General features: G+C 41.9%; 1 protein-coding gene across 1 annotated transcript in view; it reads right to left on the bottom strand.

Moving 5' to 3' along the window:
• The window catches only part of pard3aa (par-3 family cell polarity regulator alpha, a), a 429,242-nt gene that overhangs the window by 209,570 nt on the left and 193,970 nt on the right, over positions 1–25,702 (bottom strand). The window contains exons 15-16 of the mRNA XM_079575903.1: positions 24,338–24,482; positions 11,167–11,353 (exon numbers count right to left, since the gene is read on the bottom strand). Coding sequence (XP_079432029.1) covers positions 11,167–11,353; positions 24,338–24,482 — 332 coding nt within the window. The remainder of the gene's footprint in view (positions 1–11,166; positions 11,354–24,337; positions 24,483–25,702) is intronic.

Genomic DNA, 25,702 nt, shown 5'->3' with positions numbered 1-25,702 from the left:
TGAGCCAAGTATCCCATTTATTTCAGCGCTGGAGCTGCTGTTGACAGAACGATGATAAGTGTATTGTTCTCCACAATGAAAGACTGAGATTTATAGCGTCTACGATCCATTAGACCAATGCAGCATTCAGTTAAAGATCTCACATTGTCTTTCCAAACACATCCGCTGCCAATTCACTTACATTGAGTCATATTTACAGGTGGTTTGGCAAGGGTGGAGCAGCACTTAAAAAGAGACTAAACGGAACACACACGAGAGTTTAGATGGTTATCATTCATTCAGTCATCCAGGTTGTTAATTCTATAGTCTGGATTTCCTCTTTCATCCGAGGAGCAGACGATGAACTATGAACTCATAAACAACTTGGATAATTCAGATACTTCCGGGCAGGCTTGGCTGCTGATACCACACCACCCTATGAGCCAGAAGCCATTGACTGAACACCGAAGCACCTTGAGTAGAAAAAGAAAAGTGTAAATATGACCCGCCAAAATGCAGAAGTAAGCTAAAATACTATATTCTTTTGAAAGAAGATAAAAAAATGACGGAGAAAGTCAATTCACTGGGGTAATTTGTTAGCAAAGCTTTTAGCACAGGCACTTAGCATCGCGCCTGATGTGCAGATTGACACATTTAGCTTCCCGCGAGCGAGACGGCGATACGATATAAAAGGCACTTGGAGGTTGTGGGTTTGCCTGTGAGCGGTCCTCCACGGCGGTTAATTTTACATGACTCAGGACTCTGCACTGCGGGAGAAAGCATCTGTGTGGAATAGTGGAAATAGCTTTTAAACACTGCCTAAAGAAGATGAGGAATAGATGTAACCAAATGTAATGGCCATGCTTTTAACGGATGGAGAGTTTGAGCACTGCAGAGATGGACTTACTTTTCCGTGGTATAGTCTATAATTATAGTTAATGGTAAAATGGTTTCATTAGCTTCATGTTATTATTTGCAAAAGGAAATGGGCCTTGTATATAAGGGTAATGGTGAGTCACATTTTAACCACTGTGGGGCAGTAGTAGCTCATTCAGCAGAGATGTTTAATGTTTGGGGTTTGATCATCGCCATCCGCATTTTATCTAACTTTATCTATGAATATGTCAGTGTTACACCGGGATGGGACAACACTTTGATGCTGATGGTGAGCAGGGCCCTATTGCAAAGCAAAGTAGATACAGCCTGACGACCCGGCACAATAAGCCAATGCCACAAGAGTTTGTTTCATCACGCCTAGTTGTGCATTGAACAACCTTAAAAAAGACATGCAGAGGTCAGTGGTTAAAGCAGGTTGAAGGCGCACCACCCTGAGAGATGCACAATAACCAAAAACACATCCCACCATCTGGGTTCCATCCATCCATCCATCCATCCATCCGTACACAGTGCAAAGTTTAGTCTAGCGAAATGTTTTTGGCAACATTTGGTGTGAAAAGTTTCACCATTTTGGATTCCAACAGTCTCTTAAACGCATAAGTCCAGCTTTAGACCAGAGGACCTGAGTCTGAAAGAGTAGCAGACCGGCAGGGCTTGTGTCCACACCATGGAGAAGATGGACAGGAGGGTGGTTTTCTGAGGGTCCTCCTGTGGTTTGGATGGGCCGCTCCACCTGAGTGCATGGACGCTCCGCTAGGCTCAGCACCGGAGTTGGCTTCAATCATTCAGCGCTGAGGCAGGAGAGGTGTTTCCTGCTGTTGTAGAGAGGACTGGGGAGCCTAGATACTCTTCATATAGGATGTTATTGGTAATATTAATAGCAAGCGAAATGCTAAACTGCGACACGACAACAGTAAGTGCATAACCCCCTTACAAATCAGCTGTAGAGTAAGGCCATACAGAGTCTTAGATAGGCCATATTACAAAATCGCTGTTTTAATTGCCACTATAAAATCAGGGTACTAAAAGCCGAACATAAAACTTTGTATAATGGTCGAATCTGAGCCTGGCAGAGGAGTTGGTTCACCTTTGATTTACAGCAGGGATCTCAAACTCATTTGGACTGGGGGCCAAAAATGCAAACCCAGTGTTGGTCGGGGGCTGCAACAGACAAAGCCTTTTTTTATTAAGTCAATTATGATTTAGCACATTTTTATAGTTTGCTATAATCTACCTTAAAATAGACTGTACATTAACTATCTGCACACTTTTAAGCTTCCAGAGGTTTCCAATCGGCCAATCATTTGCTGAGCTTCTGAATTTAAAATGACAGACTTAGACAGTTAGTGTGTTTGTAATTAATCTCATTTTGGTTCAGGTAAATTGGTTCACGGCATCAGTGAATGATCTTTCAGGAGTCAGGTCCAGTTTGTCTGTTAGCCTATTCAGAAAGAACAAATGTAATTTTAATTTAGTGTAGAAAGGCCCAACCAGGGACCGGAGCTGATAATGAGCATCAGCTACAAACTTGTTTTGCACTGTGTTCATTTTCAATTACCCTGTCAAATAAAATAAATACATCAATGAATGTGTCGACTTGGCAACTCTCCAAATTACAATTTACAGACTCTGGTGTGTCTGAGATCAGCTCAGTGAGATTCACTTTATGTAAATAATGTGGAGTCATTGGCCTCATGCTTTTTTGTGACCTACAGTTAAAGAATTGATGGGGCTTATTTTTTTACTGTCACTGTTGCTGTAATTATTTGCAGTATTTTTTATACATTTCTATATTCTCTATTTTTAATTTAACTATGGATCATGTGTTCACACGTGTCCATAATAAAGATTAAATGAATTGACATGATGTGCTTCTTGTGAGCACACAATGTTGCCCTGAGAGAGAGATGACAGTCTCCCACCTGTTTCAGAAGCTCCTCTATCAAAGTCCGCTGCTTTTAGTTTCTTTGTTGAAAAAAGTTGATAAGACGTCTGCAGAAGCGCCGCATCTCCCTTCCCCAATCTGATGTTCTGATCTGTCATTTTCACGTCCGCAGTGGCATTGGCACTACCACCCGGTGCCTCATGGGAAATGTAGTTCGACCATGTTTCATACAATTTACTGGTGGGCCACATATAATATAAATAAGAAATCATCTTGCGGGCCGAAATTCCTTCAAGGTAAACATAAAGGTTCTTAAGTTGCCATTTGTACTTGGTTCTTAGTCAAGATGCCTCATGTCCAAGAAGCTTCGACACACACCTGACCTTTGTTTGGCAGGAGAGGGTAGCACGGTTTGAGTAACCCTGCATATTATCCATCTACTGATGTCATGCGGCGGCGCACTTCCGTCCAGGCAAAATGTTTCAAAAATAAGCACACACTGAAAGTAGAGCGCTCACAGAGGGGGCTTGTAGAACAAGCTTGTATCTACAGCGCGTAGCAGAAATAGTAAATATTCATAAAGCTAGTGCGGCCTATTAGCATTTAAGAAGGAAAAACGTCTGCCCTGGACATATGCTCGGCAGTCTTTGGCACTTAAAGCAGACATTGACTCAAATAAAGCATCGCGGACCTGTTTGTATCCATTCTCGCTGATCGCTATATGCATTTAATTCAGCACTTGTGATTTTTAGTTATGTTACGCGGCGCTCTATGGAGTCCACACAAACGCGATTGTGAATGGAAGTTTGCTTTGCCGCCGCCTATGTGGACCTTTTTCCACTTTATATGATAATTTGCGGGATTGTTTACCGGTGCGTCTGTGGATGTAAACAGCGGGGAGAATGCGAGGGTGAGGGTAGTGGGGGGGGGGCCTGTTGGATTGTGTGTCAGACCTGCCAGGGAAATGATGTCAGTGCTTTGGTGGCGTGAGGCGAAGACACAGAGGGACATTTGTCGGCATGTCCGTCCTTGCTTTGTAAATCCGTCTCATCCACGGGTCGCTTTAATGCGAAGGTAACGGCGATGAAAAATGACAGTGGGACTAAAGGGTTTTATGTTGGGCAAGGTTTTTGGCCATAAAGATAGACAAAGTTCCAAGAAAGGTAATGAACAGAAACAAAAACTATGCCCTTTGGAGTCGGTTGATTGTCATTTTAAAACAATTAAAATGAATCAAACCAAGAAAAGGAGACTGTGAAAAGAAATCAGGTTATTAAGTGCGGAATATTGTAATGTCCTTGGCAGATAGTACTCAGTTATAGATGCCGACGGCATCTCTGGAATCGCCCATATATGGTCATTTCTGAAAACAGTTAAGGGGGAAAACAATTTGGAGAAAAATGTAAACTTTCTGTAATTATTCTAAAACTACTTTAACAAATGCTGAATTATAACATAGTTTTCTACTAAATAAAGACACAAAGACATGGAGTGGAGAAAAGTGGTTCAACATCCCATAAATACATAAATAGCGGAGAATGCAAACGTGGTGCTTCATGTTAGCATCATGCTAATTCTAACGCTAGTTAGCGCTAGCTACGACTGCCCTTTTTTCATTTCAACTGAACAATCTGCTGTCAATAAACATCCATATGGACCTGATATAGACTTGACTTTATTTGTATGTGATAGAAGTTTATATTTTGCCAGAACATGGCTAAAAAGAAGTGAAGAATTGTGTTTCCCAAAAGATTCTATTTTCCTCTCGGTGAGGCCACGCCCCTTCTATAACGAGATGCCGTCTGTATCTGTACCTGAGTAACTTTCTTTTCTTTTCTGGTTCTTTTTGCTTCAACTTATCATTGTTCCGTGTTTCATTGTGATTAAATCTTTAAACATGGGACCAAATGGATGTTTTTAGAACTTTTAACCATGTCACAATGTTGTTCCCTGTGTTTAACCCTCCTGCACATCTTTGAGTGTTCTTTGGATCTTCTCTCACCTCTAGATCCTATTCTAAGCTTAATCCTCTCAACGCAAAGTAAAGACACTTGTCCTTTTTTTTTTTTCAAGGGGAAAGAGAAGCTTAGCTTAGGGGGAGATAGACTCTTTAAATTTTAAAAGCTTCCTGTTGATTTATGGATTAGCTATAGTTTGTGTTTTGCAGCATTTTTTAATGCTTGATCGCAGTTACTCACAAAACTCAAGTAAACTCAAGAATATCCACACAAAGACAAAACGCTTCTAATTTCAGAAACTTTCTCTGTAAACACAGGGCCAGCTCAGTAAATGTGTGCGTCCACATGTAGCCAGTCATGTCTGGAAAACCACTGCGATTCATCCACCAGGCCTGTGTGAGGCGCTGTGACGCTACCACAGATAATAGAACAAGGTTTGGAAAATGTTCATTTACAGACCTTTAAAAATGCCAGTTTCTTATGGATGATACGCTGGATTGATAAAATATTTGTGCGTTTAATCCTGAGCTTGACTTTGTGTGGACAGGGCTTCAAATGTGAAAAATAGGTACTGAACATCTCAATTTGCGGACTCTCCACGCCTATATAATTCAAAAAGTAGACAACAAAAAGTGCTCTTACCCAAACCACAGAACAATAATTTAAAAAAAGAGGGGATTTGTCGAGTCACGGGGCTGTGGAAATAATCCCTGGCCTCTCAAAACAAACTTCTGACGCTGGCATTTACACAGCCAGGCTTTGATAAATGTTTACTTTTAGCCTTTAGTGCCTCAGTCTTATCTCCAAGCGCCACATCAAACGGCATCCTACGCTCCATAAAAAGTAACCAGTGTGCGGGGGCGCCGTAAAATCAGCATCGCACGCAGTAAAACTTACATATGAATAACAGCGATGGTCGCGGGGCGTGCATGGGCGGGGAAAAGTCGGGAAAGTTTTTCTTGACTACCGTGGCGTGGTTAGCGCTTTAGCCTCACACCTAGATGGGTTTGGCTGTGGAGCTTGCATTTTCACAACACATTCTGAGTTGGCTTTCTCTGGGCTCTATACTTTCATTTACAAGGACATTAAGTCGACGTTTTGGGGCTGGGACCTTCATCAGGAAATAGAAACTCCCTCTCAGTCTCCCATCCAAGTACTAACAAGAGCAAACCTCTTTAGAATCCACAAACTGATGAGATTGGGCATTCGCAATGTAAAATGGTATGTTAGACGAAGAGTTTGAAAGAAGATTGTAAGCATAAAACGAGAAAAACCTTGACATTGAGGAGTATTTCAATGTGATACTTAAAAGTCTCGTGGGGCTTAAAGCCAAGGGGCTGTTAAGATCAAACCATTCAAGATAAACATGGACTTGAAAGACTTTTCTGTGCTTGCTTGCTTGCTGTTTTCTGAGTTCATAAAGTTAAAGGTATCTAAGAGAATGTACAGCAAGTTTCAAGGGGACGTAGCCGGCAGAGGATGAGGACTGATGTAAAGTTTTAGTGCATACTAATGGGGAAAAACAACAACTTGTGAACTTCGGTGTGTTTTAAATGCTTTTGTTGGGGGTTCAAATCTGAGACAAGCCCTCAGATAACTACACTCAACAAAAATTGTCTATTTTTTCGTGGGGTGAACTCAAAGACTTTTTTTCTGGGTAAACGATAGACTCAATTCTCTCAAATATTGGTCACAAATCTGTCCAAAAAGTTAGTGAGCACTTTGTGAGAGAGAATCTATCCACCCGGGTGTCAAGTTGGAAACATCCAAGCTCTTCCACGGGCACGCACAAAGACCAGACAGGTACGCATCAACTCGTCTAAGCTCAGGTAAGAACATATCTCAGTATGGAAGAACCATGGCCTTTGACCCAGTTAAAACGCTCCCTCGTCAAAAACCTACTGGCAGTTTTGAGCAATCTTTTTCACAATGGTCATATTTCTTCTACTGCTCAAGGCGTCCCATATTTCCTGGATGCTGTTGCGTAAAACTGGAAGTGTTCTCCACATTTTAACCGGACCCTAAAAATGCGATCATCACAGCGCACTGTACATAGACATTTCAATGCTGAGACACCCACTTTATACACTACTATGTGGAGAATAGCGTGGGCATTTTGACACAGCCGCTATGTTCATTTGGCTGTTTGATCACATACAAATCGCTCGCAAACACACCCTTCTGCTCTTTGTCAAAGTGTGTGGATGAAAACCAGGTGTGGACTGCACAAAAAAACAACTCCTGGATTCTTTCTCCATCTGTCTCTAAAAACACGCCTCGGAACTGTATTTCTGACACGGCCCCAAAATTCCTCCGCCTTTCATGTTCTTGTTTATCCAGATTATTGCGCTATTTCACTGAGGCGGCTTATCGCCCGCGCCATACATCATTCCGACGGCTTTCTTCCTGTTTTGGAGCTGGAATGGGAGTTTATGGGGAGGCAGACAGCGTGCAATACGTTAACGCTACAGGTCAAATGAAGTTGGAGAAGATACGCAAAGTCGGAATTTACTACTTGTAATATGTTGGACTCGGTGGTGGTTTCGAGATCGGAAGATTTGAGATTCGCGTGGTTCTTGAAGCATTGGACACAAAGAACATCTGGTTTAGAAATCTTTGGGAAAGTGAAATTCTAACTTTGTTGATTGAACCATTACTTTGCACTGGTTAAGAATTAACCGACTGGTTTGCCATTCCGTGTGAGGGTGAGTTTCATTTCTGTGGAATGCGGTGAATAAGAAAGCAGGGAGAGAAGAAAAATCAGTGTGTTAAATTCCAACCAGTGAGAGAAAGCGACTGAATAGCAATGATTGTAAAAGGCAGTCAATCCGAAGCAGAGCGGATGCCGGGCAGGGGGAGACTCGTGCAGACGTGGCCTCAGTGAGGGTCCTCCCGTGGGGGAATGGAAGAAGACTACCACAGGCCAAAGGGTGAGACTTTCAGCGCTCCAACGATACATATTCAACAGTGACGCAAGGCCTAACGAAAAACTGACAGCTTTAGTGATTTGTTAACTCAGAAGGTGCAGACGCAGAAAGTCGGCTGGAAAATATAACTATTGTTAGATTAGATTGTATTCTCCCTCTTGAATATTTGTGTCATAAATGGAAATACGTTTTGGGTGGCTCTGGGAGGAACTATCGCCTCAAACCAAGAAGCTTCTCAGTTCTCTGCTGGGCCAGAATGAATGTAGTGTGTGATCGGTTGGTGGTGGCACAGACTGGTAGCCTTGCTTCTGTCAGTCTACCCCAGGGCAGCTGTGGCTACAATAGCAGCTCACCACCATTGAGCGTGGAGTGGAATTTTGCTCATATCGAGATCGTATGGGTGGCATATTTCTATGTAATGTGAATGAAAAACATGTCCTCTGGTGGTCGCACACACCTAGTCACGTCTAAAAAAAAAAGGCTGAGAACCACTGCTATAACAGCTTCTCTTCTGGGGCCTGGTCTCTCACTGGGATTAAAGGCACACTGCATAACATTTTGCATGTGCTGGTGTGCGGTCATGGAGAGCCCGCGCTCTTCAATACCAGAGTGGGACCTTCAGTATATTCTCTTTCTCTCGGGACATGGACTGTGTTTAACTCACAATGGGATGAATAAAGTTTGTAGTTTGTCTTGTAAGAGCTGAAAGAGGATGTTGCCTAATAGTTGTGGCTTTTGCGGTGTAAGATCGGGCCCAGAAAATGCTTTATTTCTAGTGGATAATCCACAAATGGATTCGGATGAAGACCTAACCTATTGAAATGTCTGATCTGGCTGCCTTTAGTCACGGTGGTGCAGCGGTTAGCCCTCGTGCTTCACAGCTAGAAGGTCCCAGGTTCAATTCCAACCTGGATGGGGCCTTTCTGTGTGGAGTTTGAATGTTCTCCTCTCGCCTTGTGTTTTTGTGATTTGAGTGAAGTAATGCATCCGTGTATTATTTTGTGTACATTCTGACAGCTCTTCGTTTTTAGACTAATGTCTTTTGTGCACTGTCCCTGATCAAATGCAAATACTGGTAGCCGTCAGTCTATCGCAGGACAGCTGTGGCTACAATAGCAGCTCACCACCATTGAGTGTGGAGTGGAATTTTGCTCATATCGAGATCGTATGGGTGGCATATTTCTATGTAGTGTGGATGAAAAACATGTCCTCTGGTGGTTGCACACACCTAGTCATGTCTAAAAAAAAAAGGTTGAAAACCACTGCTTCATCACTTCCGCCCCAAATATGTCACAACAGTTTCTTGATGATCTATATCAGAATACATCACACATTTTATGCACAACCCAACCCTTCTGATGCTTAACATGTTTAGCGCAAGTCAGTCCTACTACCATCCACACATTTAAGTCCTGCACTGGAGCCAATGTGTGTTTGTGAGGCATGAATTATTCACCGTCACCCCGGGCACTGGTTGACATGTGCACGCTGCCGTCACGGATGGAGAGAGAGAGAGAGAGGGAGAGAGAGAGGGAGAGGGAGAGGGAGAGGGAAAGGGAGAGGAACCAGTGACCAAACCTCTGACATCACATGAACGCCAGTCCTGCTGAAGGCAAAAGCGCTACTTCATAATAAATGAAAGAGAGGAGAGACAGACGGACTGGAGCGTCTCTGGGGAGAGAGGATAAAAACACTAACAGCACAAATGTACTCATACTTTCCACATTATGGGAGAAGTGCTTCTGTGGTAACCTGGCACCAGCCAATCAGAAAGCAGAACAAGCGGCCTATAGGTTTATTGCACAGTGGTAATAATGGTTCATAACAATGGAGTACATGTAAGTAAAGGGCAGAGCGTACAGCGCCGGAAAAGCAGAGACACATCAGAATAACCCAAGGTCTGCTGTTTTACAGACTTACAAACTGAAAAACTCCATATTTCATTTTTGAGAACATTCAATCTTTTCACAATGTTTTATTAACATTCCAGATTGATATTACTGTGCTGATGTTATTTGCACTCTAATGTCAATCTGTCGTTGCCAGGTTAATTAACACCAGACAAACACTGGCAGATTTGATTTCAAATTTAATGAGTAGCTCTTTCAATAGCCCCATTAGTAAGACCAATACCTAAATCTACTTATGTGCAGTGATTCTATGCTTAGTTACACCGTGTTTTGGTAAACACTGAAGATTATTCAACATCAAGCCAATTACAGAGTTTTTCTATATTAAAACTACGCAATAACGCATTCAATTATGGCTAGTAAAACAGTGGCTAGTAGCATTTTCATTTTTGTTATATATATATATATATACAGCTTTTGCTGTTGATTACTGATATAAACATGAGACCAAAAATGCATTTTTTGTCATTTTATTTTTCTATAAATAAATAGCATTACCGGTATGTGTATAAAAATGGTCCAATTTGCCAATATTTTCAGCAACGAAATCTAAATAATATTTATATTTTGTTGTCTTGTTTTTCAATAAGATTTTCAAAAGCATAAATATTCAAATGACGCCTTGTTTGTTGAAGTTCAAAACTCAATAAATCAGGCAGGAATTAGATATTAAAATATCCCTCTGAATGTTTTTTTTAAATGTTGTAAAGTACAGGACTGGAAAGTTTGGAGTCTATAGGAGCGACATAAGTGAAGATATTGTGCAAGAGTGGAAAACCTCAATATGAGAAAAAGAGTCCTAAAGTTTTATAACGTCTGCACATGTATATTTCTCACATCTCCCAGAAAGAATATGATCAATTAAGATATATATATGTCAACATTTGTGAACGAATAGGCACATGAAAGACAAGGGACCACTGCACTGTTAAAGTTATTTCCAGCAAATCTTCAAGTTGCAAAAGTAAGTATCGCAAAAGGTGAGTTTGGTCCGTTTTACTCTTGATTCAAAACTAAGATGTTAGAAAACTAGCAAAAAATCTCAACACTGACCATGAAAATTCGATGTTTCACTTGCAGAGTCTCGCCTTAAGAATTGAAATGTTTGAACTCATTCGACATCTCCTTGCGTCCCCGTGGGATCTTACTCAAAAGAACAATAATGTCATGTATTCCAATAAAGCCATGCTGACTCTTCTACCACTGAATTCTTCACTGCACCAAAGCCTCGCTCCTGAACTGCCAGAGTCCCTGAGGCTTACGCCCTCTGACAGGGATGATGAGCCTGGGCCTTCATACTTTTATATATATATATACAGTATATATATATATATTTCGGCAGACGGAGAGGGTGCAGGCCGGGGTCCCTTGGGTGCTCGGGGCTGGAGGGTTAGAGCTCGGGAGACTTTTAACTCTGCTGCTGGATCATCCATTATTTAACATTCACTCACAAGTAAGCACATAGTGAAAGCTGGGCCAAAAAATACTGCACTAAAGATGTCTGAAAAGGCTGCAGGTGGACGAAAAGTAAAGCAACATTTTTATATATTGATACGTTAGTAGAGTTGCGGTGGGTTAAGTTGGCACAAAGTGATGTATTCGACCCTTACCATTCCGTCTGGTCCGGGATGTCATGGATCCAGCCTCCCGCGCTCTCCCCGATGAAGCCCATGTCGTCATGAGAGCTGGAAGACGACTGGTCGGAGAGGTGGGGCGGGATCAGCGGCGGCCTGTCGTCTTCGATCATTACGATGTCGTCCTGCGGCATGTTGACGGTCGGGGAGAGCTGGTAGTTCGCTGTCGACAGATAAGGAAGAAGTCAGTGAAGCTTTACAAAGCATACAAGATAGATACACCCAAAGTACCCCTGACCACAATTAAAACAAAACGTATATACGTATATAATAAATCGTATAAAGAATCACGGTGCACTCTACAAGCACAACTCAACCTGGGTTTTCTTATCAGGATGCATAGACACAAGTACAAGCACTGAAGCAGCAGAATCCTCAACATGAGCTGATACGAATGCAAGCCATGCTGTTGCTATGTTATGACATCACACATATATAAACACAGAATCGGTATCGCATCATACACGGGGGCGTGGCCTTGCCGAGGGGGAAGGAAGTAAGTTTTAGTCAACACAATTTTTCACTCTTTTCCGACGTTTTCTGGCTGACTATAAATATATTTATCACGTACAAATAAAGTCAAGACTAAATCAGGTCCATCTGGATGTTATTTTCACAGCAGATTGTTCAGTAGAAGCGAAAAACCGGCAGTCGTAGCTAGCGTTAGCATGTACTACTTTGCTCCTCTCCAGTTTTGGAGTAATGGGAGAAAGTTGAATGTTTTCCCCCCCGATTGCTTTGAACATGGCCATATACGGGCAATTCCAGAGATGGTGTCTGTATCTATCTTTTATAGTCCAGGTTGAGTGAGAATGTGTTTGAGAGTGTGAGTGGAGGACAACAGACGGACATTAGCCCATGATTATAGTTCATTAATCACCACTGTCCCAACCAAACAAAGTAGTTAATACAACAAAAGATGTGCTCATTCTGCTGCTCTCTGACATGTAAAATGTTTGTGTAATTCACTATTAATCAACAATTGTCAGCAGTAAAACCAAAATTTGACTTTTAAGATGTTTACATACAGTAAATGTTTTCACACACAATCTTACATATCCAACATTTAACATAATCATACACACATTTTTATCTCAATACACTTTCATTCAGTCGACTTTTCAATGTCCTCATTTTGAGACCTGATTTGGACCAAGTTTTGACCTGGTATAAATCGGGCAGTACCCCGGAAGCCATTTTAGGTGCTAATATGTAGGCAAACACTGATAACAACCACACCATGACATTTCAATATTGCCAAACAGTCTGTCGCAATTATCGGCAACACCAAATTGCATTGTTCCCTTGGGATTTCAAACCTCCAATCAGTGTTTTCCGCGTGTAGATAATGAATTATGCAGAGGCAGATTCACATATACAAGCCGCGCACGTCTGTGTAAACATAATGTTATCCCACTTTTGTAATTACTTCGATAATAATGTGGACAGAGATAATTTGGCCGCGCTAATCGCACTCTGAAAATGTTCCTATCAGGATTTTGCCTGAAGGACACCTTTCTATTTTTTTTTTTTTTTTTCAAATTGGGTAAATAACAAGGCTTATCAGGGCAATGCGCGCTGCAGACGGCTTATTGAGATGCAAGCAGGCGCCAGTCGTATGCAATTGGATGTAATGGCCATGGAGTTTAAATATTTGCAAACAGGAAAACGCATGTGATGTTAGCATTTCCGCCGAATCAAAAATGGTACGGCCCTTTGAATAGCTCAGTTCAAAGACGACCCAAGCGCGTATTAATGGGCTAAAACACAACTCCGAGCATGTTTTGGATGAGGGAACAACGTAGTAAAGTATTAAGTGGATTTTGCGTGATATCCCGCCTGTAAGCGAAGGATTAGTGGTCCCCAGGAAGTCGTTCACACAACAATCATGCCTTTGCTGATATGCTTTTTCGACGGTGTGCCAGTGAGAACGCATTTTCAGACAAAAACTAGACTGCTCTTTGACCAGATACTACTACTGCAATGGTTTTGAAGAGGCATGTGAACAGAAATGGGACACACTTTTTAGACTCTTTCAGACTCTTAATCGTTACCCAATGGAAACGATTAGACCTGAAATATTCCCCTCCCAAAAATCAAGGTAGAATTTGCAATTGAATGGGTGCCTGGAATAAAAGCTTTGTTACAATAATGAATACAACTGATATGTCTAATATCCTTTGGAAAAACTCTGCCAATTTGACGGTTGGGGACAGTGAAAAGTTCCGGCCTCCCCGCTCTCTCCTCTCCAAGGGCACATTGGCGCAGTAGGAGAGTGCTGATCAGTATTCAAGCCTGTCTGACCCTCCTTCAGAGGGACGCTCCTTCGCTGCTCTTCCTCAGCCAATGTCAATGGGGAAAAAGCTTGCCATCCTCCGCACCAAGGACGAGCAAATGCATAATGAGTGGCTTAAAGGGGACCTCAAGCAAAGGCGACTTTTTTGAGCTTTTGGTATCGTTTTTTTACATTCTCTTGTCAAAACATACCTGGAATTATATTTCACCTCATTCACACAACCAGCAGTACGAACAATCCTGAAACAGACTTTTTGCATTTTATTGCATAATGGATATAGCCTGGGAATACCCATGCTGCTTTGCTCGAATTATTTTGACCAGCACAGGAATCTGGGGACCGTGGCCAAAATCTTCGCATGGATTTGGGGACCAATCACAGAACGAGGAGGGACAGCAAGACTATGACGCTATTCGACAAACCAATAATTTGTTTACGGATAAAAAAAAATTAAAAATGTATTTACGGATCCAACATGACAGCAGCAGACGCAACGCCATCTTTTGATCAAGCTTTAGACCGTGTTCTAAATAGTTTAGCTCGAAAGTTTACTGCAGGTATGTCATACGTCCTCGGATATGCCTGGCTATGGCTACGTAAAGACGCATATGACAGACATTTGTAGCGCCCAATAAACGACTTTGGACAATCGTAAACCACACCTCTCCTACTATCAGGAAAAATAATCATTTAGTCTGGTGATAGCCAATAGATAGAACCAGGAAGTGAGGTTTTTTCCCCCAGAGCAATACTACTCAAAGTTTATCCCTGCGTCTGCATAGGCTTCCATTGAGAGAGACAGTTTTCCCAACTACAAATAAATATGTACAATAGGGACCTCTCAAGGGGCAGAACTCCCTTGTTAAAGAGATTCTCCTAATAGAAAAAGACAGACTTCTTCTTCACACTGATACAATTTAGCGAAATAGTATGAAAATAGTTACAAAGTAGGATAGTGGTGAGTGCATCTGTAGGTCCAGTTATATAAAAGATAAAAGCAATCAGGTGCTCTTTGAGGATAAATAACATATTATATAACTTATTTTTTTAGATTATAAATGTGGGTATACAGAAGGTTACAATGAGAGCACAATGAACACAGGTAGTAATGTGCAAAAAGACCTCATATGAAGACCCCAATAGAACATGGAACCTGATCTGACCAAAATTACTTTGCTTGTTTGATGACATTTCAGACTGGTTCTAAGGTAATCTTGCTTGAAATAAGAAAGTAAAACTGCCAAAGTATAAAGAGCAATTTCGTTCCCCCATCGGCAAAGAAATTAATCTGAAACAAAGACAAAATGAATGGAAATAAGTCTTGGTCAAAATACAGCTTTATCTTAACTAGTGGAAACAGCTTTGAATTATCATGCTCAATTTGAGACATTTAACTATTCTAGTTAATTATTGCATTCAGTGTGTTGAGCCTTGGGTTTTTCATGGCCTATAGAGTTTCGATCCTTTTGGGCCAGGAAACTTCTCCTGTCCCCGCGTCGTATGGTTTTAGGAATGACTTCAATGGCCATTGCCCTCAGGTGGTTGGTGTTTGAGTGGCCAGCCAGGTTGGTACTTTCTGCCTGATTTGACCCAATGTGACTTGAGACGGAGTTTACCAGTTCACACAATCATAGGCATAAAGAGTGAAATAATGATAAAATGCCCTATTACTAACTTTCAACTGCATGAATATGTAGTGCGGCAAAACACAGATCCAAGCTCACAGCTGCTCACAATTAGACACAGTATGTTAAAGTGTACACAAATGCTTGGCTTCCTATAGCATTGTTTTACTTTCCATTCATTTGAGACCATTTTGCAAATTTAATCGTTGCGAAGCGATTGCGCGTAATCGCTTACAGCAGACAGCAATATTTATCCTGGCCTCCTCCCAAGCATCATCCGAGAGCCATTGGGTTTCACTGGAGCTTTGCGAACGATGAATTTACCTTGGCCTCAGTAAGTAATGAGCGCTGTTTAGACAGAAAAAGCACGGTAATGGAAATAAAGCCGAAGCGTCCGCGCGCCAAAGACGCGACGCAGGTGGAGATGTGAGTGGCCAATGGAAAAGCCGCTGAATCTCGCGGGGCATTGCTCATTATTAAAAAGACTGATTGTTGCTTTTTTAATTACCAAATGCAGAGCGCGGCCAAAATTCCCCCCCGTTATATCAAAGCGAACGGAATGTTAAACAAATGACTGGACTAGGCAGTAAAATGAGACGAGTATGCGTGTTCCCCGAGGCCCACGCACACCCTCTGGATACTCTCTGCCCTTTGCTCTGCTGCACTGTTAAACGATTCTAATAGGATTTTGGACCACCAGTGTTTTAACTCAATCAAATGTCCAAACATTACAGGCAATAGCAGGGGTTATGCGAGGATGCCTTCAGTGCGTCTTCTATTGTATAATGCAAAAAATTGAATAATCAGCCAAAAACAACCAAACATATGTATTTGGCTTCACTGCTGTGACTCTGTAAGACATCTTAGCCTTGGGATTGGGATGGACTTTAAATAATGTCTGTGACGGTGTCAGAGTTATTGGTTGAAAGGCCATTGGAGCAGATTCGCGGATTGCAATCTGCGGATACTGGAGTTGGTTCCCTGCAACTTTGGATCCACAAAGTCCTCACTTACACTTATCAACGGTTGTCTCATACTTGCATCAGGAGTATCCACAGTATTCAACTTTTTTACTCCTTCTGTTGTTTAGTTTGTTCTGAACCAGCTCGGAAAAGATAGCTCCAAAGTTCCAATCCCATAACATTCTCCATTTCACTGTCATCATCGGCGCATCAGTGGAAAGCCTTGTTCTTGACGAAGAGTTGCTTTATAAAGTTAAGCCGGTAAAAGTGTATGGCATCATAACGGTTGAAGAAGTGTGCCGCGAAGGTGTTGAGAAGATCAGTAGCTACTTTGTTCTTTCTCAGATTTTCAGGTTCAGTCAAGGGGAAGGTGCGGGTGATAGAGAGAGACACTTGCTTCCTGCCACCATCACAGACTAGGTGTGGGTGCTCACGCTTCATTATCTAAAACAAAATCATACATGCAATTTGACAGTCATATCCAGAGTTAAATATAAAATGGCGGTGGATATATTATGGTGTGACAAAAACTGATTTAAAATGTTGGAACATTTTCTCACAACCCAACTTCCATCAGGACTTGGATTCCTTTTGATTACCCTCAATCTTCCCTTTTGCCTTACATAAAAAAAAACACTCACTTACTGCAAACCTGAATGGCACGGCTGTTGATAGAGAAACCACCAATAGAGCCGCAATCAGAACGGCTGTTATTCTGTGAACGGACCTCAACCGCATCGCAAAACACTAGGTCTATTCACGCTGACAGTTTGTGGAATACAAGAGTGCTCTATGAAGACGGCATCCAAAAGAATCAGCAGACACACAAGTATCTCCCAGTCATGTCTGAGGATCACATGGAGGGAAGAGCGCTTGAGGGTTGGATAATGATTCATTATTCAAGAAGCCGAGGGGAGTTTGGAAATGTTTTTGTGCAACTTCAGAGCAAAAATGCTCTCATTTTAACTAACTTTTTGTAGTCGAGAGAAAGTAGTTTTGCTCGTGTATTGTAAAAGACTGACACATGCTGTCTGCATGTTAATAATTGTTAACCAAAAGTATGTGCTGATACTGGGAGAAGTTGTGTTGCCGTGATGTTAAACTCCATTGCACAATCTGAAACATGTAAATTGGGAGTATAAATTAAGGCACGTAAAGAAAATGGTTTCTAAGAGTTAGAAATGAGTTAGAGCACAGGGTTTAATTAATCTTCATCACAGCGCTGATCTATTGACTGGACTTTAAAAGTTTAGTTTGTTGTACTTTAGTTATTAGCATATTATCTCAAATATAGCATGGGAAGGTTACTTGCGCACACACAACAAAGATCTTGCAATTTTGGTGGCCATCTTGTGACTGGCCCTTCTAACTCAGGCCATTGTATTCAAATGGTACTGTTGATACTGTTTTTATCTATGTTTAGTTATTTCATGACTCTTTTATGATTGTGACTGACCTTATGTCTTACCTGGCAAACAAATACAGTTTTTGCAAATGTTATTTCAGTTGCATAGAATACAGAGACTTTAGCTACATTTGTTCATGGATTTTCCTCTGTCAAACACATCAAATAATTCAGTTCAAATATAACATTTGTTTCCCACTTCAAAACAGTATATCTGTACTTTTTAACACTATATGACCAACACAACTAAGCAATGAGACATTTCAAAGAAATGTCGCTGCCACGTTTGCCACGTCAACGAGCATCACGTCCAATCAATAGTTTTATTAAAGATCTTCCACACACAATATGGAAAACACTATTGTGTGCATTAGGAATGTTATAGTGAGATAAAGTAGTATACCTCAATCTAACTACTACAATAGATGATAGCTTACAATTGTATCGCGCTACACTGTAGTTACTATTGAAGCCTTACATATTCTGTGGTGATAAACTGCTATTATAGTTACAGCTATTCTGGGGGAAACTGACGGAAGCAAGGGTGTCAATCAACACATCGGCCCCTTCAATCACAACCAACTCACTCACTCACACACTACATTCACACAGGCAAAGTGAAGTGTTTTGCTTAAAGACACGACAGTCTGATTCGAACCGCCAACCTTCCGAATATGTAAAAGAAGTAGTGCATTAGGTATGGGCAAAAAATCTGAAAACACAAATTCGTATTGTTAACTCCGCTAATTCAAACAGTCAAGTGTTAAAACCAATTAAAGTGATAACGAAGTGAGAGAAAAAGAATCCATTAGCAGCTTTGTGTGCTTTGTTAAAACATATAATTGGACAGTTATTTCGGTAAATGTTAAACACTGCACATTCCAACACTATGCACCACGCAGCAATAGGGGTTACGGAATCTAAGCTGGTTATCCCCAAGAGCCACGTCTGTCCAAAGCATCAGCCTGTCGCTCTACCGTCCAGTGAAACACTGCGCCAACGAGGCAAAGGGCACTATAATACGCCCTATCCATCTAATTTCTATTTCTTTCACTCTCTCCTTCTCTGCTCCTTCTGTCTCTTCTCTTCTATTGATCCAGGTAAAGTAGGGGGTGATTAGTTGATCCACTGGGCCCCTGCTGTAGAGGGCCAGACATGGATTGGAACAGGTAATCACTCGTTGGTGGGAAAATGGAAGGGGGAAGAAAACTAAGGCTTATGCTCACCAAGAGACCACCAGCCATTTGAAACAACGCTTCACCTAGTTCCACCACCAACCGCAATGTCGATAATATTGATCAGAACATTTAGTTGATTGGCTCAATTCTTTGTGGATGTGGGGTTTGGTCTTTGGAGGCCACAAAGACAGCTCAAAGGGCAGTAATGATAGTGAGGAGAGAAACTAGCGTAACATAAACAATAAAGAATCGGTCAATGCTAATGTCAGACAATCGCAACCTGCCACTCACTTCTCACCCAAACACCTCTCAAGGCAATTATATAAATGCACTTTCTCTCCTCCCGTAAAAACGACAGTAAAAACTACTCACTTCTTCTATCCCCATTGTGGAGCCCCCCAAGGATCTATTTCAGGCCCGGTCCTATTTTCTTCATACAATATGGTTCCATTTATTTTTTATCAACTATTCTGCCTAAAAATATTTGTAACAAACAGTTGCACAATTGAAAACTTTAACTACCTGACTGATGAGTATGAATAATACTCGGAATCAAATATATATTCGATTAATATGGTTAAAAAGAGCTCACATGGCTTCTTTATTTGCCCCCCGCGTATGTTCTGTGTAGCAGTAGAAAGCAGGCAGCCCTCACACAGAGCAAAAAGCACTTGTGCCCGTGTCATCCTCTCACTGAGCATGTTAATGGGGCTGTGGAGCAGTCGGGACACTTGTTAAAGAAGGTCAGTACAACATAATACAGAGAGGCTGGGACTAGACAGTGTGAAATAAAGCAGGCTCTAGGACACGGGCGGTGGTGACCTGGGGAGAGTGATGTTTAAAGACCGTAAAGTATTTGGTATTTTCCTCCCTTTAAAATATTTACACTGTGGTCTGGAGTCACCACATAGGCCTCTGTTGTGTCTTTCAATTTTAATATTTAAAAAAAAAAGTCTATAGGAAATTTGGATGGGAATTGTACTTTAAGGGCCATGAGGCAGGGGTGGGGTGGACTGTTGAACATGATGCCACATAGAGTTCCTAACAACATACAAACCTCAGTTACTCTAAAATCTTTCACCCTGCCACTATATAGCAGGCAGTACACATGCTGCTCTCTGCACTCACTGCTCGCGCTTTGTGCCAGATTCTGTCTCGAGGCCAAGCAGCCACTTCTCCTCACAGAGCACTTTCAATTTGCACCTCAGCGTGAGAAGCCTGCACCTCGCTGCTCTTTTCAATTAGACCGGCGGAAGGTAAAGCCGGGTGTGATGCTAGCGACCTTTTGCTAAAAAAGAAAAAAAAAAGTTGCTATAGCTAGAGTCTACCACTGATAGATTGACTTCAATATTACACCTTGTCTTGCAAGTGATTTTTATCTGATTCGTCATCACCGCACGTCTCGAGGGGGAAGATGAAAAAAGTTGTTGGGAAAAAAATAAAATAAAAACTGTTATTTTATTATTTAGAGAGGAAAGAAGAGAAGTCAAGCCAAACATTACGGCTACCTGCTAGTAGTGGAGTCAAACCACAGGTCAGATGATATGTAACAGCAAACACAAGAATAGACAAAGCACTGTCAGAATAAGATCAGTGGGCAGGAACAGGGTAAGATTTTGTTTTTTTATATACATGTTTATTGGAGCAGCTGATGAATTTCCATTGTGGATGAAAAAAAAAAACGTGATTCTGACAGGACAGGGTTGTTTGACTTGCAGAAATTTCACCTGTATCCTCAAAGGCAAAAGATGAGACTGGTTAACGTGAAAGGTGGAAGCCTATTTATACTCTGACTACTGAACCAGTTCCGCTCCCTTATTCTGGGAAGGAGCAATAGGTGTCATTAGCATTGACAAAGCCTTGCTACCTAAGTGATTTAAGGATGTATAGGGAGAGCAATTAGGCCTCAGTCATCCAAATTTGCTCAAGAAGTAGCTTTCAGGCAGAGGTGCACGCCTTTACTACGAGGGGAAAACTTCTTGACAGCTGAGAGCTTGTACAACCATCTTTACTGTTATGGTCTGAGAAATTTGAAGACTTAGTAGCACTATCAGTATGCAAGCAACATTCTCACAGCTGTAGCAAAAGAGCAAATAACAGCCCCCAACCCCTCTTCCCTTTACAATCAACATGATGATTATCTACCTGCTCGATATCACCTGCCTCTGTCATTTTGTTCCATTTGTGCCGTCGCCATGGTAATTACAATTCCTACTTTGCGCGATCGTTCCTTGCAATCAGAGCAGCTTGAGAAGAAAGCGGGTCGGGCGCGAGGAAACGGGCGCCGCGCTCCGGCGGGCTAATCGATGCCAAGTGAGTTGAGATACAACATGGCGGCGATTTGCTATTTTTAAAACAAGACGAAACTGGCAGAAATATGGAGTTTACTATTTCAGCGTATTGACTTACTGCCATCCGCAATAACTCCCCATCACCGGCTTGCTCTTAATTCTTGGGCAGCAAAAGCCATTTCATTCCATTTACCTCAGTGGCTAGGTCTGTTTGGAGCCCGGGATAATGGAGCAGAGGAAAGGGGAGCAGATTGGGTTAGAGAGTTGTTTGGCCATCTGCTGAGTACATACATTAGAGGAAGAACATGCTTCAGAGCAGAGAGTAGGAGAAAAAGTGGTAGAAGGAGTTAGTAGTTAGCAGAGGTAACAATATAATAAGCTAGCAGTAAAAGATCCGTTGCTTGCGGTTGGATAGAGTATAGTGTATAGTTTCTGGTTTGCTGCTCGAATCTATGATCAAATGTAAAAAAATGTTTCACATCGGTGCTCTTCAGATTGGGACCTGTGGTCAGTTCATTCCTTTTTTGTGGCTGTTTCTATTCTAACACCCTAACCCTCCGTATACTATGCAACTGAGATGGAAGAATTATCATGTCATGTGAACAGATCACATGACCTTTAGGTATTAAAGAAGTCTGGCAACATTTTCAGTTTTTTGTACAACCTCACTACTCACCCAAACACCTCTCAAGGCAATTACATAAATGCACTTTCTCTCCTCCTGCCACCCTACCGTAATAACTACTCACTTCGTCTATCCCCATTGTGGATCCCCCCAAGGATGTATTTCGGGCCCGATCCTATTTTCTTTCTTTTTTTGTGAGTTTTTAGTTCCATCCATGAAATAATGAAGACTTTTTCATATTTGTTCAAACCCATCCAGTTAAAAATCGGTGGTAAAGTTGTGTCAGTCCTTGTTTGTTTAAGCTGTCCATGAATAAATACAGGTTTTCAAAGTGTCAAAGAGTTTCATACAGAATCAAAAATGGTATAGATACTGTAGCAGCAGCAACAATGAAGATATCAATGAATTGCTGTGTCATTGAGCAAGATATTTCGCCTACCTTGCCTCCAGTGTATGAAATGCATGAACAAATTTACACCAATCCAAATGTGAATGTGTTTTCCTCAGCTAACCGCTCAGCATTCACGTCTGGGTACTTTAGCGGCTCTTAGTGTCCCGCGCATGGAGCTGTCACTCAGGGGCCGGCGGCTGTGCGCTAGCCTGCGAATGTGTCCCTCCAACCGCCGCTGTCACCACTCTCGCCGCGGCCAATATGTCTGAGTCTGTCTGAGCAAGCCAGAGAGGAGACGGGAGACGGGGAAACGCTAACTGACTGTAGCCTGGAGGAAGAGGCGGTAAACACACTGACAAATGCCATGAAGTCAGCTCGTATGAAGAGGTGAAAAGAGGCACTTTGGAAATGTGGTGTTTTTAAGGAGAGACGAAAATGTTTTTTTTTTTTTTATTACACTCCACTTTAGTAGCACCTGGGCCATTGCTGTAAAAGGATTTTCAATTGGCCAATTTGGAAATAGAAAAAAAAAATGCTATTGTTCAAACATTAGGAATGTTTTTTACCCATAAATTGATATAAATTATTGACGTTAAGTGATTTTACCTTCAAATTAATACATTTCCTTAACTGTACTTCAATTTTATTTTACATGTTCTCTATAATTTCAAGTATTAGGAAAAGTATCTGTATTACTCTAGTTTTTGTAAGAAATAAAGTCATAATGTCTCACTACTGCCACCTCAGGTCTTATGCGTAACTGCAACTTCTAATGACGGCACTTCGGACCCAAATTAACACCTTTTTGAGTGACAGTGCATGGCTGGAACATGTAGGGGAGGAAAATACATAATTTTAACATTTTTAAACTCTGTATAGTCCCTTTAAATATAGTTCACAGACTTATTTTTTCCATAAATTGGATAAAACCGATCATAAGCTTTTAAGAATACAAGTGAGCCAGATATTAATATTTCAACAACCGAAAAGTCATATTTTGGGTTTTGCTTTTATTAGTCACACCAACCACTCATCAGTTGGTTCGACCTTTTTTTTTTAAGGTTCTTTTCACAAACATTTGTAATATCCAATTCCTGGTCAGAACAAGTTTAATCCTAAATCTCCAAAGTTATCCACATCACCGATATTAGCATTAGACACTACGTTTTCGCAACTCCCATTTTAATCTCACACAGTTCAGCAGTGGTGTAGCTTTTCCTTTATACCGTCTCCTGATAAAATTTAAGCGTCAGAATTGTGTCGGTTTAGTGAGATCAAGAGCTGTCACTTTGCACCGCGGGCCCGGGTTAATGAGGCTACGACTCCGAGGCAGCCTGAAGACACACAAGAAAGAGGACGTGACATTTTTTTTAAAAACCCGCCGCGAGACACCAGAGAGAGATGCACGGATCTGATCACTTTGCTTCCTACCCGGCCCACTCCACCCCCGCCGCCGCAAAACTTTTACACTTCTCCCAGTGAAGTCTGAGCAGATGCAAACTTTTCTTCCACCGCATTTGCCTGTTAGGAGGTTTTCGAAAAGGTGCTCATGAGATAAACAAAACAAATTGAGGGTAAGCGCATTGTTTTTGAAGGAGTGTGGAGTGGAGGGAAACTTGCAGAAGTTGTTAGCAGCAACAGCACTGGCGGTAGAAGTAGTAGACACAATCAGGGCTTGGATTTTTAATGTTCATCTCAGAGCGCCCAAACAAATCCCTTCAACGGCCAAAAATGCAATGATCTTGTATAATTTCCACGGAACATGAGAAAGTCCATGCTTCCACCTGAGTGACTCATCCCGCGCTAACCTGATCGCATCACCTTTCGCCTCCCGTGCATAAGTGAAAGTCTGTCGATGGCCGCATGACAGCCGTGATCGCTCGAGGATTGAATTGCCAATTCCAATCCGCGCTAAGAGCCGAGATCTGAGCCGGCCGTGTCACCGGGCGAGAATGGGAATTGACCGAGTGAAACCGGACTGGATCGGGCGTGACGCTAATCCCCAAAAGGAGATCCCGCGGAATGCAAGGAGAGGAGTGGACGACGGGGCATGGACGTTCGGAATGATCAATGCGTGTCAGATTAGCGGACAGATGGGAACTGAAGAGAGAATATAGTATTCGGGGTTACTTGGTCAAGCACAGACTGTATGTAGGGCGAGACTACAGGTGAAATGGAAATGAAAATACATTCAGAGAAACATTGGCTTAAGATTAACGACATGCGTACAAGGAAAAAAATGTTTTACAATGCCGTATGAATGGAAAGGTGTAGGTTAACAACAAAGCCACATGGATGGAACAATAATAGAGTCTTACATCGGAAACATGAAGTTCCACGAGCCAAACCACCGTGTAGTTGTTGTATGACTCACCCATGCGTCCGATCATACTGCCCCGTGGAGTGGAGAGGTGGTCCAGGTCTATGCTCTCGTACAGGGAGTGGGAGATCCGGCGTTCGTGTTCATCCAGTAGAGACCCACTGGATATCTCTGACAGTGGAGGGCTGATGGGACCGTCCTGGTGACAGAGAGAGACCAGTTAAGAACACTGACTTTCTTACAAAGTACCTGCATTCAAGTGTCCCCACCACCTCCGTCTACAGTCTCCATCAACTCCTATAGCGTTGTATGGTAAGGATATTAATATTCTACAAACAAGAAGCAGTGGCTCTGATGTCCTGCCCAGGCTTACATTGGTATTTTCTGCTTAAACAGTGTGGAAAACCCATACAGACGTCTGGCTCTGTGGATTCGTCACGAGCTGATAAACAGATGGCTCCGACTGTAAACTGTGTCGCGTCAACAAGTGAATGCGCCGCAGCATGTGTCGGTCAATCAATAGCCGACGAAAGCCCAAGGCCGTCTGAAAGGGAACGGTGGATACACGTGGGTCTTATCCGCAAAAGGTCTCCATTAAATTTGGTGTGTTTGTTTCGAAATAGCATGTGTGCGTCAGAGGAGGAAATGGAAAGATGAATGGGGTTATGTAGCGTAAGTGAGTTCGACAGTTATTCAGTCAGGGCTTAAAGCATTTCAGGTCATGTGGCAGATACACAGAGAGAAAGACAGGGGGAGAAACGGAGAAAGAGTGGGACTGAGAGAAGTGTGACAGCAATAAGCATGAACGGATGAATTAATGTGCCCAATATTTGTTAAACTTTTGAAACAAACTGATTGCGTACTTTGCTTCTCAAACCTTTATCAAAGTACCACCTTGATCTTCCAACCTTCTTCTTCTACCACGTCAAGATCAAGATCCATTCAGGACTAAAAAGGGTGTCAACTAGACGTAATTCGGACTATATTGTGTGGAAACTATGTGGAAACCATATCCAAAGTCTAATCTAAAATGATCTCTAATTAAAATGAATAAGGTCTAACAAAATGGATAAACCTTAGTACCACCAGAAGCCTAAATACCACCACTACTACATCATAAACTGCTCGAAGGCTAACAACTTATCTAGCACGTACAAGACCGTAGTCGGGTTTTGTTCTTTCATGTTTCAAGTGAGACAACTGATCAAAGACTCCACAGTCACTGAGGTCTTCTTTCAGACTGAGATTGATCTCTTTCTTGACACACAAAAAAACCCCTCAAAATTACTTCAGTTTCAGCCTCGTTTTGAGATTATAAATCTTGTTTTGATGCAGTTTGATGAAAAAGCAATTATTTGCAATTTGGATTCCACTTTGAACAGTCAGCCCTCGCCTCATCCATTTTCCACTGGAAGAAGC

Source organism: Gobius niger (genome assembly GCF_951799975.1).
Source record: "Gobius niger genome assembly, chromosome: 18".
In the NCBI taxonomy this organism is placed as follows: domain Eukaryota; kingdom Metazoa; phylum Chordata; class Actinopteri; order Gobiiformes; family Gobiidae; genus Gobius; species Gobius niger.
The sequence above is the reverse complement of the archived record's forward strand: the minus strand, read 5'-3'. Positions and strand labels throughout refer to the sequence as shown.